This window comes from Crocodylus porosus, unplaced genomic scaffold (assembly GCF_001723895.1).
Source record: "Crocodylus porosus isolate Cpor-Errol unplaced genomic scaffold, CroPor_comp1, whole genome shotgun sequence".
NCBI classification, from domain to species: Eukaryota; Metazoa; Chordata; order Crocodylia; family Crocodylidae; genus Crocodylus; species Crocodylus porosus.
This window is the reverse complement of record NW_017728935.1, coordinates 6,405,719-6,421,689: the sequence shown is the minus strand read 5'-3', so window position 1 is coordinate 6,421,689 and position 15,971 is coordinate 6,405,719. Positions and strand designations below refer to the sequence as shown.

The 15,971-nt window shown below is 61.7% G+C and overlaps 1 protein-coding gene across 1 annotated transcript in view; it reads left to right on the top strand.

The window, feature by feature from the left end:
• Positions 1–6,979: 6,979 nt before the first annotated feature.
• Positions 6,980–15,971, top strand: part of FAM19A3 (family with sequence similarity 19 member A3, C-C motif chemokine like) — an 11,529-nt gene continuing 2,537 nt past the window's right edge. Inside the window, exons 1-4 of the mRNA XM_019546817.1 lie at positions 6,980–7,087; positions 7,441–7,556; positions 14,385–14,534; positions 15,413–15,537. Of these exons, the coding sequence (XP_019402362.1) occupies positions 7,442–7,556; positions 14,385–14,534; positions 15,413–15,537 (390 nt within the window). The 5' untranslated portion in view covers positions 6,980–7,087; position 7,441. The remainder of the gene's footprint in view (positions 7,088–7,440; positions 7,557–14,384; positions 14,535–15,412; positions 15,538–15,971) is intronic.

Genomic DNA, 15,971 nt, shown 5'->3' with positions numbered 1-15,971 from the left:
CCCGCCCCGCGGCTTGGGGTCGCGCTGCCGGGCGCCGTCCGAAGGGCAGGCATTGGGGCCGGTCCCTTTGCGGAGGCTCCTGGAGATGCCAGACGAGCCGGTGTTGGAGCAGTCCTCCCAACACGGGGCAAGGGGAGGCCACAGGCGGGGGCTGTCGGTGCTGCTTTGGGACGCACCGTGTTGAAGCCCACCCCCAGCCCCTTCTCGTTGCTGCAGGGGACGTTGCTAGGTGTCATTCCCCAGCTCTCACAGACCTGTGCTAATAATGCACCAGGCTTCCTAACCTCTGAGCGTAATTCAGTGTGACAGAGTCCCTCATTAGCACGGCTGGGCCTCGGACCACGTTGCAAACGGAGCTGCGGTGGGAGCGGGCGACTGGAGATCCAGTGTGCTAAATACTGCTTGACCTCCTCCCTCCCTGTCCCCAAAAGCCTCAGTCCCGCACGTCCTTCTGCAAAGGCAAAGTCCCCGCTTCCAAGCTGAGATCCTCATTTCTGCGGCTGCTGGGGCCTCACCTTTGCTAACTCTCCTTGCCCTGCCTTGCATGCAGCTCTGCACTGCTCTTAATGAATGCAGTGCAAAATGAAGCGAACCTGCTGCAGTGCCAGGGCATGGTAGGCAGGGAAGAGAAGAGGCCTGGTGATGCAGACCGAAGTCCTGATCCGTTCGGTAGCTGGCCCTGAATTGTGGGAGCTGCAGAGCGTCTCGTCTGCTCTGCTGCGGCTGCGTTGGCTCCATCGGTGCAGGCCGGGCCCCGCAAGCAGCCCCGTGGGGCTGGACAAAGGGAATCCCAGGGCGTGCAGAGCGGTGCAGGCCGGCGGCAGGTCCGTAGCACGCCTATCCGGGCCCCTTCTGACCGGAGCCCACCACCTCTAACGGGACTTGTCACGACCACGCGGTGCCGTCGGCGGCGGGCTCCGTGGCACACCTCGCTGGTGGAGCCCAGCGGCGGGCGTCACGGTGGAAGCTGGCTGGGACGGAGGATGCTTGCCTGTAGCATGTGGGGACATCCGAACCCCAAGACCTCTGGGCTTGGGCCTGCAAGTAGGATGCCTGCCAATGGATTTGGGAGATATGAAGTCCCAGGGTAATGGGTCTGGGATGGAGGATGTAGCACCATACCCGGCCTTGGAACGATTGAGTTTCTGCCTGCTCAGTCGATACGGTTTTTGGAACAACTGCAATCTGCTCAACCGATATAATTTAGAACTGATTTGGCTAATTTGATCTGGACTATGAAAAATAGTTGAAAAAACAAGAAGTTTGTGCCAGTGGGAGCGGGTTGGGGGAAGGGGATGGAGTCAGGAAGGGAAGCGGGGAGGAGACTCCCCCGTGCTCCCCGGGGCACAGGGGTCCAGCTCCCGGCTGCCCCGCTGCTCTAGCTCCCTCCGGTCCCACCACTGCCGCCTCTGCTGGTTCACTGGCATTGGAAGCAAGCCTGCGGGCGTCCCTGGAGGGAGGGCTGGGTGGGATATGGTGCATGCCTTCCCCAAGCTGCCGTGTCCAAGCCAGCCCTGCTGCCGTGGGACGCACCGATGCCTCTGGAGCAGCTGTCCCCAGGGGCAGAGCTCTCTCAGGGGAAGGGCCGTCCAGCCCTACGGAGGCTGGTCTGAGGAGGGGGCTCGGCCTGAGAGAGCCCAGAGCTGCAGTTCTTTGGGATCGTGGCCCCGGCGCTGCTCAGCCTCCCCACGAGCTCTCCTGGGAGCCAGGCCACCCCTACCCTCCTCAGCGTGGCACGCCAGCTCCTTGTCTAAGTATAGTTTGGATGGGGCGGGATGCATTATTGATAGGTCTGTAATTTATTTATACTTTCATAGCTCTGACAAACAGCTCAGCCTTTCTCTACTAAATATAGCTTGCCCGCCAGTGTCTGTCAGGGCCCCGCGTGGCACGGAGCAGGCAGAGGGTGCGTGGGCTTGAGCTCAGCCGGGCGACACTTTGGGAAATGAGCCTTTCCAGACACCATCTCACCCCGCTCCTGGCCCACTCTCCTGCCTCATTGCTGTTGCCGGCCGTGTGGCACGAGCCTCTCCAGGCACACGCGTGTCCTTGCGGTCAGGCTCTCCCTGCTTTCCACGTGCTAACAAGAGCGAGAGGAGGGCAGCTCGCTGGGAGAGATGCAAGAGGTGAGCAGAGCCCCCTGCCTTTCTCTCCCTCCTCCAGCAGCCAGATGTGTCCTGCAGTGGGAAGCCAGATGTGCGCAGCTGGATGCAGCGCATCCTGGGCTGTCCGTGGCTCAGCCACGCTCCAGCTCCCGGGTGCAGGGAAGCTAGCAGGGCATCTGCGGGCGCCGGGGCAAGTTTATTCCCCTTCCCCTTGGATGATGCACCACGGCTGTGGCTGTGGTCCTGAATGCTAATGACTGGTGGACTCAGCACCAGCTGCCGAACGGGCTGGGATGCGCCGGCGGGGGTGTTGGCTGCTGGGGCATTGTGCACCGCAGACTACGAGTATCAGCTGTGCCACCTCTGCTGGGGCCAGGACGGGCCCCCCAGGAGAGAACCTCAGGTCATGGGTTTACTTGCCTCCCCCAGAGCCCTCATTGCTCAGGCCTGTCCTGCGGCATGGCTCTTGTTAGACGTTTGGGCTGTTGTGGTACTCAAAAGCCACGGCCGAGCCCAGGGTCCCTCCGTGCTGGACACTCAGCGCTTGGCACGGAGCCTGTGCGCTCACTGGACCGGCAGGCACAGGCTGGAGTGACGCTCAGGTCTCACGGCAGGTCAGCGGCAGAGCTAGGAGCAGGGCCCGGGTCCTGGTTGCCCATCTGCCCCAAGCTGCCTCCAGGTTTCACAGTGTGCCAGCGCTGGGCTCATTCTCACAGTTTCATAGTCGGTCGGGTCGGAAGGGACCTGAGCAGATCATCGAGTCCGACCCCTGCCTTGGCAGGAAAGAGTACTGGGGCCGGATGACCCCGGCAAGGTGTACACCCAGCCGCCCCTTAAAGACCCCCAGGGTAGGGGCCAGCACCACTTCTCTTGGAAGTTAGTCCCAGCTCCTAGCCGCCCTGACCGTGAAGTCGTGCCTCCTGATGTCTAGCCTGAATGACCCCCTCGTCCAAGCCGCTGATGAAGATGTTGAACCGTGCGGGCCCGAGGACTGAGCCCCGGGGGACCCCACTGCCCACGTCCCCCCAGGTCGGACATGACCCGTCCACCACCGCTCTCTGGGTGCGGCCCTCCCGCCAGTTGGCGACACATCTGACTGTGTGGGGGTCGACACCGCAGCCCCCCAGTTTCTTAATGAGAACGGGGTGAGAGACCGTGTCGAAGGCCTCCCAAAAGTCCGGGAAGACTACGTCCACTGCTACCCCTGGGTCCAAGGATTGGGTGACCTGGTCGTAGGAGGCCACCAGGCTGGTCTGACAGGACCTGCCGCTAGTGGACCCGTGTTGGTTGCCCCTGAGCATCATCTCCCCCCCGGCGCCTCGTGGACATGCGCCAGGATAACTCTCTTTTAAAAAGGTTGCCCAGAATCGAGGTAAGACTAACTGGCCTATACTTCCCCGGGTCCTCTTTCCTCTCCTTTTTGAAGATGGGAACCACGTTGGCCTCTTCCAGTCCTCCAGCCCCACACCAGAGCCCCACGAGTGCTCGTACAGCCGTGCCAGGGTCCCACAATGACCGCAGCCAATTCCCGCAGCACTCGGGGGTGGAGATCATCCGGACCCGCTGACTTGAACACGTCCAGTCCCACCAGACGCTGCCTGACTCGATCCGCCCTGACCCCGGGCCTGGGTGCGCCTCCCCTGGGGCTGGTGGGGGGGCCCATCTAGTCCCTGCTCAGGAAAATGGAGGCAAAGAGTCGTTAAGTATGTTGGCTTTGTCATCTGGTGTGACGACCACATTTCCTAGCGTGTCTTGCAGGGGCCCCACGTTACCCGGTACCTTCCCTTTGCCCCCGATGTATTTAAAAAAGGACTTGTTGTTGTCCTTAATCCAGGTTGCTCGTCCCAGTCCCATCTCCGCCTAAAAAGCCCTCAACTTTCCCTCCATCTCCCATCACTGCTTTTTCCCCCATTTGCTACCACACAGGTCAACCTCCTTGCCTGCACCTGGCCACAGGTACTGCTACAGACTGAGAGACCCAAGGGCTCCAGTCACTGGGGGGGCTTGAACCCACCATCTTTGCCCCCCAGGGTAGCACCCTTACCACCAGACTACTGGGGAGATCTAGTACAGTTTTAACAATGGGTCTTGATCACCCAAAACAAATTTCGGCCAGGACAGGAGTTTGTGCCAAAGTTCAGGTGTTTCCGCAGGAAAGTCTTGCCTTGGAGGCTGGTTGCAGGGGAGGTTATTTTTGCAATCTAATCAAAACAGGCAGCAGCCTCTTTCCAAATTGGTGGTGCAGAATGAAGCCCTGGAAGCAGAACTTCTCAGGCCTTGAGTGCTGGTGGTGCAAGGGGGAGGAGGACTGGTGCCCGCACCCCCAAAGCACACGGGCTCCGAGCTGCCTGGGTCACTGCAACGGCCTCCGTGCCCGCTGTCGCCAAAGCTGAGTCGCTGCAGATGTTCCTAAGGGTGCCTGCATCTGCCCCCCTCCAGCACCCCCAGCAAAGGGATTATTTAGGTGTCTCCAGGAAGAGTGGTCAGACTGCAGGATCAGACCCTGCCAGTTCAGCCTGGAGAAGGGAAGGCTGAGGAGGATTGAATAACAGCCTTTAGCTCCCGGGGGGGGTGGTGAAGCAGTGGAACAGGCTGCCCTGGCGGTGGCGAGTCTCGTCCTTGGAGGCGTTGAAGACCCGGGTGGACAGAGCCCTGGCTGGGACGATGGAGTTGGGGCCGGTCCTGCTGTGGGCAGGGGGGCGGACTGGGTGGGACCTCCCGAGCGCCCTTCCGGCGCTAATCCTTTCGGCTTCTAGGACAATTACCGAGGCCGGCTTAGAGGCAGGGGAGCTGCGAGGTGCGGGGCTGGGGGACCAGGTGCTGCCATCACAGTGCCACAGCCAGCCCTGCCTTGCTGCTCTGGGGCGGGCACTTTCGGAGCCCCTCACAGCCCACAAGATCGTGTTTCTGTTGCTGGCAGCAACCAGCGCCGGGCATGCAAAGAGCTGCGCGTGTCTCCGCTGTTTGTCTCTGCCTCTGGGATCTGGCCACCAGCACTGCAGGCGCACGGGGCAGGGGGATAGGGTCAGAGCCAGGCTCCTTGGCTGTGTCTTGCCCCTCTGGGGTTGGAGCAGGGAGTGTGGGGGGCTGTGCCTGGCTCAGGATGTGGCCCGTAGCCCTGCCATCGGCTCGGCTCCCTGCCCCGCGCAGTTGGGCTGTGAGCTGGGTGCAGAGGCTGGCGGGTAGGGGCTGCTGGGCAGGGTCTTTTGGATCTGGCAGGGGATTTTACTGATGCACTGGGCCCCCAGAGTTATGCAGTGCAGAGGGGACCCCGCCTGGTGCACGGCGTGTGAGCATCACGGGCCCCCGGCGGTGGCAAGGCCTGGACCAGCCCCTCCAGCAAGAAGCCCCAGAGAGGCGCTGGGCCATGGAGAGGAGACAGCTGATCCCCTTTGCTGTACCGAGCCTGGGCCTGGCTCCCTGTCTCGGCTCCAACGTGAGCCCAGCCGCTGTGAGCACCTGCATCGCGCGGACGGTATTTACTGGCTCTCCAGCTCGTCTTTCACGAGTGCTGCCCTCCACTCCAGTTTATGGCGTTATTTGCCCTGGGGCCCCGCGAGGCCCCGGCAGGCGATGAACCAGCCCGGGAATTGCCACTTTGCTTTGCAGGAGCAGAGCGGGGGCTTGCGGCTCGTGCTCAGAGGCTGCAGCAGCTCCCAGCTGCAGGGCCAGAGGCGATAAAAGTGAAGGGGAATGGGTCGAAGGCAGAGGATGATAAAGGAGGTGGACAGACCGCACCCTCAGGACACCAGGGCTCAGCTGCCTCTGTCAGGCTCCCCGTGCCCTTGGGCCAGGTCCTAGCCCCTGAGCCCCGGGCAGCCCCCTCCTCATGCACGAGGCCCTGGTGCGCTCCTCGCTGCAGCCCGTCTGGGTCCAGCATAGGAGGTGGCACCGCGGGAGGGGATGGCTTTTTCCTCCCCAGAAACCTGGGTGCAGCCTCCTCACGGCTTGTGCCCCTCCGTGCTGTCAGGATCCGGCTCTTGGAGCTTCGCCCCTGCTAGCAGCCTGGATTTTTCCCCTGGCTCAAGTATTCAGGGCGATAAGCAGGTGATAATGATGTGCTGTATTTTAGGCCTGAGGGAAAGGAATATTTAAAGGTGGAGGCCTTTCTGCTGGCCTTGTGAAGTGAGCAGTGTGCATGTGCCTGGGGGAAGAATGCCCCACGGGAGCACGGGACATTGGGGCACATGGCTAGCGTGAGGCGAGCTCGGGGGTGCGTGTGCTCGGCAGCTGCCGCCCGCGAGTGCACTCTCACCCCTCAGGAGGCCCTTGTGCCTCAGTGAAAGTTCCGTGGGGTGCGATGGTGCATGGGCAGCGCCCTCCTCTGTGTTCACACCCAAACTTACCTGGGGTCAGCTGTTTGTGGCCATACCTTTGATCTGCATCCCGGGAGATAACGCTAGCCCCCATCTCTGAGCCCTTGTCCGCTGAGATGCAGGCTCTCGGGAGCCGAGGCTGCTGCGCCCTGGCCCAGTCCAACCCCGGCACAGCAGAGACCCCCCAGCTGTTGCCGAAGGCATGTTTAGCCCCTGCACGAAGGCGGCGTCGCTGCATGTATTTCATGCACTGCTCTCCATGTGCAGTAGGAGCTGAGACAGCTATCAATTACCCCGGTCCAGACCGGGAGCAAACCCCCGACACCCATGGAGTCGCCACGTTGCAGGTGTGGCAGGCGAGGCCAGGATCACAGCCGCTGCATCCTGCCACACAGGACCCCTGATAGAGCCATGCCTGACGGCTGCCTGGAGCAGGAGCAGCTCTATGTCTGCCTGGATAATCGCAGCCATAGGTGATCCCAAGACAGCGTCTTCCCAGGGTGCATGATTCTCCCAGGCGGGAGCCTCGTGGAGGGTATCGTTGCCAATGTGGTTGTTTTTCTCTCCCTGCTTTCAGGTGCACTGATGTTTTCCCTTCTTGGTGAAGACCTAGTCTGTCTGAGGTTGGCAGAGGAACCGGCACCAGCTGCAAGACCCCAGTAAGAGGTAGGTAACTTTGCCCCGCTGTCATTCAGGCAGCATCTTCTTTTTGCGCTTTCACTGGCCACGCAGCTTTAAGAACAGCACTCAAAGTGCTGTGCAAAGAGCAAATTCAGAAGGGGGCGCGTGCGCATGTGCACACGTGTGCACAGCTGTGTATTTGCACATACGTGCATGCATGTGCTCTGGGACCACCACGAGGGTAGTGCCCGGGCTTCTTTTGTTCTGCCGTGTGCACCGCACAGGGATGCTGGCGTGTCGGCGCTGCCTTCGTTGCCCTTCCTTTCCCCGGCCCTGCTCCGAGTTACGGCACTTCTTGCTTTCTGCATCTCTTCCCTCTCTCTTTGTGCTTCTGGCAGAATGAGTGAGAGAGACATACGCAGCTTGAGCAGATGGGGATTTGTGCTCACTCTCTGCCTTATCACGCTATGGGGAAGACTGACGCTGGCCTCCTCCCACCACAGAAGCCATTCAGGTAGGATGAGCTCGCGCCCTGGCCGCTCGAAGCCGTGGGACCAGCGGCGGGGTCTGCGGGTGGGCCCAGGCAACCACGTGGCATCACAGGCTCCGCTCCTGGCTCTGGCGTGGGCAAGGCCTCGCTAATCCAGCCCCCCCCGCGTTGTACTGAAGCAGAGGGAGGGCTGGCCCTGTTGCAGTAGATGGCCAGGCAGGGGGGGCGCGGCACTGTCTTCAGCATTCAGAAAGTGCTTGGCCCAGCGCCTCGCGGGGTCCGTGCAGCGTGGCTCTGCTTTCCACCAGTGCCACGGCAAAGCCAGCGCCACGCGGGCCCGCCGGGCGCAGTGGGAACGGCGTTTTCTCTGCAGTCTGAGGGGCTGTGGGGAAGGCTGTGCTGCAGGCGGCACCGACGCGGGAGCGGGGGGTGTTACACCGATTGCACGATAAGGCCCCAGCAGACTCACTGCTTCCCGCCGGAGAGAACGGGGCGAACGCCCTGGGCTGTTTTCCAGTAAATCCGCTGGCTGGGTTATAACTTGTAAATATTTTAAAATGTGTTCCTTGAGAGTGATTGTTTGGTGAGCCTAACCATTCCTGGGATCTCATCATTAGGATTTGAAAACTGAATCACTCGGTGACAGTAGCCAAAACCAAAGCAGCGCCTGTATTTTCAGGTTATTACCACGTTAATTTTTGATTTACGAGCACCGTTAGTCAGCACCGCTGCCACGCGGGTCACCGGGATTGTCGTGAAATAGGGCTGTCATCGAAGAGCTGCTCCAGACTTTTAAGCTTTCATTAAAAATATAAATTCTTTAGCCCTCCACTTGTGAAGTTAATCTTGAAATGCGAGCGGAGCGCAAGCTGACGCCGAGCTGAAAATCACACCACCTCAGCTCCGACATGTTCATTTGTCATCCAGTCGTACGGCGCGCTGCGAACGTCCGTATCAAACGCTCCCTGCCCGTGGGTTTCAGCGAGATGGTGGGGCACATCTCTGTGTTCGAGATCTATGTTTTGCAGAGCCGATGTGGTTTTCTCGAGAGCGGGAACGCAGATCTGAAGCAGAAGTTTGATAAGGCAGGAAGCCGCGAGCGTCGGCTCGACCTCTCGTTCTTTCTCCGCCCGGCACTGGGCATCCGAGGAGGCTAACGCAGGACTTTCAAGATAAGAAGAGCTCTGGTATCATCCAGCCCTGTCAGGCAGCGAGGCTCGGCGTGGGGCTGTGGGTTTCAGCTCCTCTCTGCGTTGCAGAGGCAGCGCTGTGCAGCTGGCAGTGCCGGCGCGGAGGTGGTATTAAAGGGCTGGGGCCTCGGTGCAGCGTGGTGCTGCATGGGGCGAGCGCTGCCTCACGTGTGGCCGCCTGACTTGTGAGGGTCTGTGGTGCTGGGAGGAGAGGCACCTGGGCAGCCTGAGAGGGGTTAAAATGACCCCCATCGTTGCCCACCCACCCGCCTATCCGAGTCCGCAGGACACGGTCGTAGCCCGCCGCTGGTGCCATATCTAAAGCAAGCGGCGTGGAGGGCACGCAGCCTCTGGGCGCTTCCCAGGCGCTCCAGTTAGACCCAAATAGCTGCGTGCCTTCGGCCTTGGGGATGCACAGGCTCGAGGGCATCTCAGCAGCCTGCAGCGTGCCCAGGCCCTGTGGCCCCTTGTCTCGCTGGCCGCGGGAGGAGCTGCGGAGAGACGAGACTAAGCAGCGCCTGTCTGGGGGGAGCAAAGGCAGTCATCGGGGCCCTCCGTGCTTAGCCCTGCCGACTGGTTGCAGACACCGTGCTTTTCTTCTGCAGCATCCCTTTCCAGCGTGAAGGCAAACCCCTTGCTTGCAATGGGCAGACTGGTTTTTGTGGGGAGGGGAAAGCAAAAAGGGCTCTGATCCACGTGATCCCACTTGTCCTGGTTTGGCTACTGCCTGCCCTGCATTTCAGGAGCACGGGCACCTCCTGCCCGCACCGCCGCGCTCCGGTCCAGCCAGAGCAGCCTCCCCCTGCCTGGCTGCCGGGACGGACCTTCAGGCCAGCTCCTGGATCCGGCGTGCATGCGGAGAGGAGCAAAGGCAGCAGAGGCCCGAAGCACCAGGACCGGGGTTTCACTGCAACCTCAAGAGACCTGTGACTGCAGCAGCGAGAGCTGGCGCGGCTGCAGCGGAGACGGCCTGCTCCGATGCCCTCTGCGCTCGGGATAGGAGATTGCTACGGGTTAACCTGAAAAGGCTCCGGTGTTTGCATGACCCTGTACCTAACCCCTGTCCTACTTCTGTCATCCTTTTCCCTGCCAGCGAAAGCAGCTCTAAGCCTATAATCCCCACCCGCATTGCTTAAACCCAAAACGCATCGTCCAGAGACTCTGCCAACGAGCCCGTCAGCAGTTACCTGCTCTACCCCCTTTCTAACCAGTGACAGGCTAATGTGAAGATAAACCTGCGTCCTCATCTCTGGAGCTGCGTTCGGCCACAGCTCGGGGCGTCCGGGATATCCGGGGTCTACCCGAGGCGCCTCCCAGATGTGGTCTGTCACGGGATTGCCCCAAGGGAAGCCGGGGCCTGAAACCGCTCCTGCCTGGGGAAACCTTCACATCAGACAGTCGCCGGGCTGGCTGGAGCTTGCTGGGAGACAGACACGAGGCGGGTGGTGCCTGGCTCGACAGCTCCGAGGGGGGCTTGATTGCCAGGTGATGCTCGGGCTGTTACTGCCGCCGCGTGGAGGAGGCCAGGCTGATCGCGGCTATCAGACCTCGCTCCGCACCGATTTGAACCGACAAGGTGGAAATCGTGCCGTGCCTTCAGTGCCGGGCGTCGGAGCTGGGGATCACCAGGATGACTGCCGGAGATGCTCTTGGGAGATCTTTGCTCCTGCCAGAGCAACGCGTGAGCAGAGACAGAGTGACACACGTTCACACTTGGGTGCCTATAATTAGGCATCTGAATAGGTGGCCTGATTTCCAAAGCGGCAGGCATCCACCGCTCCCGCGGCTGCCACGTGGAGCCCGAACAGGGAGGCCCAGAACGGAAACGGCCGCAGCTCACCCGATGGCACTGGAGCAACCGCCAGTGGGATTTTCGGGATGTGAAATCGGCCGTGTTTCCCTGCACTGCACAAGCACAAGTGCAACGGGATAAATCGGCACGCTCCTCTCTCTTGTGCACATGCATGCGCATGGGTGTGCGCATGAGCAAGGTTTACCTGCATAAAACAATCCCAGGATAGGCCAAATCTCACGGTCGTTGCTCAGGCATGACGCCGGCTGGTAACGCAGGGATGTGGCCGGAGCCAGGCCCAACTTGCATTTGTACAGCACGGTTGCTTTTCTGTGCCCTCCCCAGCTTCCCCGGCGCTGGAAGGAGGGATCTCTCTGGTGTGGAGCTGCACACCCCCGTTTCTCCTCGAGATGGGCTGCAAGTCCAGGTTTCCCGCCCCCTGCTCCCTGCCTTCTTGGGAGGGCCCTTTCTGCCTGATGCTGCTAAGAAAACCCCGGCTTCAGGCCTCGGGCGCTCATTTAGGGCCACAGCCACGGCTGGGGTCGCTGGGCCCAGGCCCCGCTGTTGCTGACAGTATGCCCTGCGCTGCCTCTCATCACCTGTCAGGACACGTCTTGGCGTGTGCGTGGCGTGTAGCAGAGCTGCTCTGCAGCCTCCGTGTGATGATGCAGCGAAAGTCCCACCAGAGGGGCAGTGGTAATGAGCAATAAAAACAGGTCTGCCTCTCTCCGAAAGCCTCCTCAATAATGCATGCATAAAAGGCAGTAGTGAGTTGAGCATGTTAATTATTTAGCGGATACTAGTAGTAGAGTTGTACCACGCAGGGCCCCGAATGCAGATGGCTCACGGCACGCACTGACCTGTCCTGGGAGGGCGGGAGCCGAGCGGACACACAAGGGGCAGGGGAGGCAGTGACAGGCCCCGGGGCGCGTAGCAGGGCGGTGGCAGAGCCCAGGTCCTGGCTGCCGTGGGTCCACGGCGAGCCTGGGCGCAGTTCGGCAAACTCCGTTGTGGGAAGCCGTTGTCGCGCCCTGCATTACGGGTGATCTGCTGAGATCCCAGCCCTTGCTGCCAGCATGAGCCAGCCCGCAGCAAGAGACAGGCCTGCCTGCGTGCATCCCCTCTCTGCTGTCCCAGAGCTGGCGCCGGGAGGGCAGCACCTTCCCCGAGCGCTCGCGGCTGTGACCGCGACCGTGGAGGTGTCTGGCGCTGCTTCACACCCGGAGCTGGTGCGCGGCTGACCCGACGCCTGCAGCAGTGGCAGCGTGGCCGGAGCGCGCTCCCCTGCCTCCGCAGCAGCCGCTTGCCGGGCGCTCGGGCAGGGGCAGAGCTGTGCCCCGGCGTGCAGCCGGCAGGCTGGGAGGGGACAGGCCCTCGGGCGCTGGTGCTGGCTCCTTGCCGGTGCCCGTGTGAAATCAGGACGCGGCAAAGGGGGCATGTAGCCCACAGCAGGTGGGGGCCTGAATGGGGAAGAGAAGACAGCTCTTAGCGCCGCGCCCCTGCCCCAGCCCTGTTCTCCCCTCGCCCGCAGCGGGGGGGTCAGGAGAGCGTCCTGCCGCCTCGCCATCCTCTTCCCCGGCTCCCAGACAGCCGGGGTGCCAGCTCTCGGTCCCCGCCGTTGCTGCCCAGCGGGCACAGGCTGTAGCGGTGCCGGGGAGGGGGCCTGTGATTTCCTCCGAGGAGAGCAGCAATTCCTGCTATCGGTGCCAGCCCCCGGGGCTGTGGGGCTGCCGTGTGCACGTGAGAGAAAGGCTCCCGGCCCTTTGAACGCAGCCTGAGGCTTCATCGGGAGCAAGCCCTTCAGGAGCGCTAACAAGCCTGGGCCTGTGCTGGGGACTCGTGCCCAGCTGCAAGCACATTTCCCAGGCAGTTACGTCCCAAGACGGGAAATCGCCAGCTCGAGGCTGCCTGGGGACAGCAAAGGGGAGCACTTCAGAGCAGCAGGCAGGAGGCCGGTCCTGGAGCCATGGGCTGAGCTGGCCAAACCCTCCTGCTAGGGACGGCGAGGCCGGGCTGGGCTGGGGAGCAGGGTGCGGAGGGGACCGGCAGCTCTCGCCAGGCGGCCTGGCCAGGGGAGGGAGACCCGGCAACGACACCCTTGCTCCGGGGAGAGCCAGCACAGCAGGGGCCTTTGCCGTCTGCACGAATGCTCACAATTAGCCAGAGCCGAGGATCCTCGATTACTCCTTGGCTTATTTGGAAATCCCATTTACAAACCCAGCTGTGTGCACTCAGTAACGAGCTGCTTTCCTCTTTGCCGTCACCAAAGTCCATCGTTTCATTTTGAATCAAACCTTCATTAAAACTGAATTATGATGGCATTTAAAAGGGAGAGTAAAATTTATGGCCAGAGATGTTATTACGAAGTACTTCCAGGATAGGTAATTGTGTAATTATTATGGGCAGGAATGAAAGCGGCGGTTCATTAGCAGAAAATGACCATGAAATAACAATAAATAAAACCAAATAGAACCGGTGGTAATTGCAAAACCTGTACCGACTGCACGCCCGACAGCGCTGGGCACGCTGGCATATCGAGCTTAACCCCTGGCGTCTCGGGCTCTGCAGGACGTGCCGTCCCGCGTGCGTTAGGGTGTCCTGGATCCTGAGCCACCGAATGCCAGGCCACTGCTGCTGGCTGCCTGACTCGACTGAGGCCCTGTAGCCGTAGCGGGCACAGAGCGGGACGGGTTGTGCTGGGGGGGACCGTGGGATTCAGCTTCTCAGCCAGGCACAAACCAGCGAGAGTCCACGGAGCAGCCTCTCCGGACTACTGGGATGTATCCAGCCCCCCGTGGCTTTCGGGAAGGCTGCTGTCCGCTCTTACATCCTGTCCGCTTGACTGCAGAAGCTCTGCCCGAGCCAGGAAGGGCAGCGAGATGCAGCCGTGCACCCTGCCAGCTCCCGCAGCGAGCAGCCCTGCGACCCCGGCCGCGGAGACACGCGTGCGTTTCCCGCTTGACCGGCCGCTACCGTGTCCACGAGCTTCACCCGGCGGGAAACGGGGGGCCGCGTTGAACTCGGCATCTTGCTGCACTGGGGAGCAGAGGGGCCTGCGCTTGAATCTCTGCCTTTCCGGGATGGAGATGTCGAACGGCTCCAGCAGAGTTACCTTCCTGACGCAGCCTGGCACAAGCTGGGGCTGCTGCGTCGCGATGTAGGCGAGAGCCAGGGACCAGGGCAGAGGCCGAGCAGGAATGACGGGCCGTGCATGTGCCTGGCCGCCAGCCTGCTGCTCACGAGGGAGGCCGAGGAGAGAGGCTTTTTTTTTTTTTTTTTCCTGTTTTTTTGCACCAGTCCTGGAAGCACTTGAATACCAGGTCAATGCATGGAGTGGATGGAGCACGCTCCGGTTCCACCACCCAATACCAAAAAGGATCTGCTCAATATAGACCTCCTATGGAGGACATATCAGAGTCCAAGAGAGGTGGTGCTTTCCCCTACCTTGGAGATGTTCAAGAGGAGATGAGCTGCCCCAGGGCAATAGCCGGCTCTGCAGACGCTGGCTGCCGGCACGCAGGGCCACGGCTGCGGCCGCCCGATGGAAGACCTGGGCCCAGGGAGTCGCGGTGGCTAGAGGGAGAGCGCGGGGTGCGGACGGCAGCAGCAGACCCGCGGTCCAGACGCGGACGCTGCCTCGGTCTGTCTGTCTGAACGCTGAAGAGACAGCCCACCGCCCACGCAAGAACTCGGTCACAAAATGGGCCGTTCCTGGTGGAAATGGCGGCGCGACGCCGGCCCCGGGGGTCATACACCAGCACTTGAGTGCTCTCTGTCTCTCAGCGTTTTGACGGTGCGGGGAGAGGAGCAGGGAAGCCGTGCGCGGGCCGGTCCCGCCTGCCTGACGTGTGCTCGCTTCCCTCCCGGCAGTGCGCGTGGAGCCTGGCACGTGCGAAGTCATCGCCGCCCACCGCTGCTGCAATAGGAACAAGATCGAGGAGCGCTCCCAGACGGTGAAATGCTCCTGCTTCCCCGGGCAGGTGGCGGGGACGACCCGCGCAGCTCCCTCCTGCGTGGACGGTGAGTGCGGGCGCGGGAGCTGCGCTGGCCGCACGGCTCCGCGAAGGGGCCTGGCTTTCCGAGGCGAGGCGCGCGGGAACGGAGGCGGCCCAAACTCCTCCGTAGGTCGCGTGCTTTTGGCTGGGGAGCGTCCCCGTTCCCAGCCAGCGCTGGCCTCTTTGCTTTTGCATGCCTGAGACGGTGTCGTCCCCCATCCCTGCTCACCTGCCGCGCAGGCAGGATGCCCCAAGCACCCGCAGCCCTCCCACTGCCCCGTCTGGCCCCTCAGCAGCAGCGGGGTCCCGTGAGATGACGCACTTGGCCCGTCTCCACGCGGCCCTGCTCTGCGTCCTGGGGCAGGTCTCTGGGCCTGCATCCCGGCGTGTCCCGCCTCTGGGGTAGGGTGCGCGTACGGCCCCCCGCCCGGCGCAGCTCTGGTCTCGGCTCGTGTCTCCCTCGGGGATCGGCAGGGCAGGCCAGGAAGGCAGCAGGGAGACTTCACAGTCATTTTTCTAAACCCCTAAAGAGGCTGGTGGGGAAGTTTAATTTCCCTTCGCAGCCAGTGGGAGGGTTTGAGTCACAATGGCCCAAAACGTGGCCAGCTTTCGTGCTGCATTAGGTAGGTTTCTCTCCCTTCTCCCTTGCCTTTTTGCACCGGGAAACGGAGTGAGACGGGGAGGCTGGTGTGACTGGAGTGGGGAGCATGCGTGAACCCTCCAGGCCCCCAGGTTTTTTATTCGGGAAGTCCTGGACAGTCTTCTGCATGCATGCCTCCCGCATGCAGAGCCCAGCGAGCACCTCCAGCAATCCCCAGCATCTCCCCACCTGTCGCCCAGTGCCCCGGCCACGTGCACCCCGCGACCCATTGCTCACTGGCCCTCTCTCCCCCTTCCCGGCAGCCTCCATCGTCCTTCAGAAGTGGTGGTGCCAGATGGAGCCGTGTCTCGAAGGGGAAGAGTGTAAGGTGCTGCCGGACTTGTCAGGATGGAGCTGCAGCAGTGGCAACAAAGTGAAAACCACCAAGGTAGGTCTGCACGGCTGCGCCAGGCCCCGCGGGCACCGTGGGACTTCCTCCCCGAGGACACAGCTGCCTCCTAAGCCCTGGCTGCATGGGGCTGGTCTCCAGGCATCCAGGGGTGGCTTTCGGAGGCCCCCCCTTCCCCTCCCTGCCGGCTGCTCTCTGGAGCACCTGCCCCGGCGCAGCGTGGCGGCGCAGCGTGGCGGCGCCGTCGAGGGCTGCCTGGCCTGGCGCGGCTCCCCTGGCTGGAGCAATCATCTGTGACAGAGAGCGACATGATTATTATTTTCATGCCTTGCTGAATGCCCCGAAGAACAAGGTATAATTAAAATTTTATCAAACTCATTAGTAATTACATGTATGTCATGGTTAATCAGTTGCATAATTCTGTAATCATTGTTCATGCGGTTGAGTGTAATTATTCTTTATGCTTTAGCCAA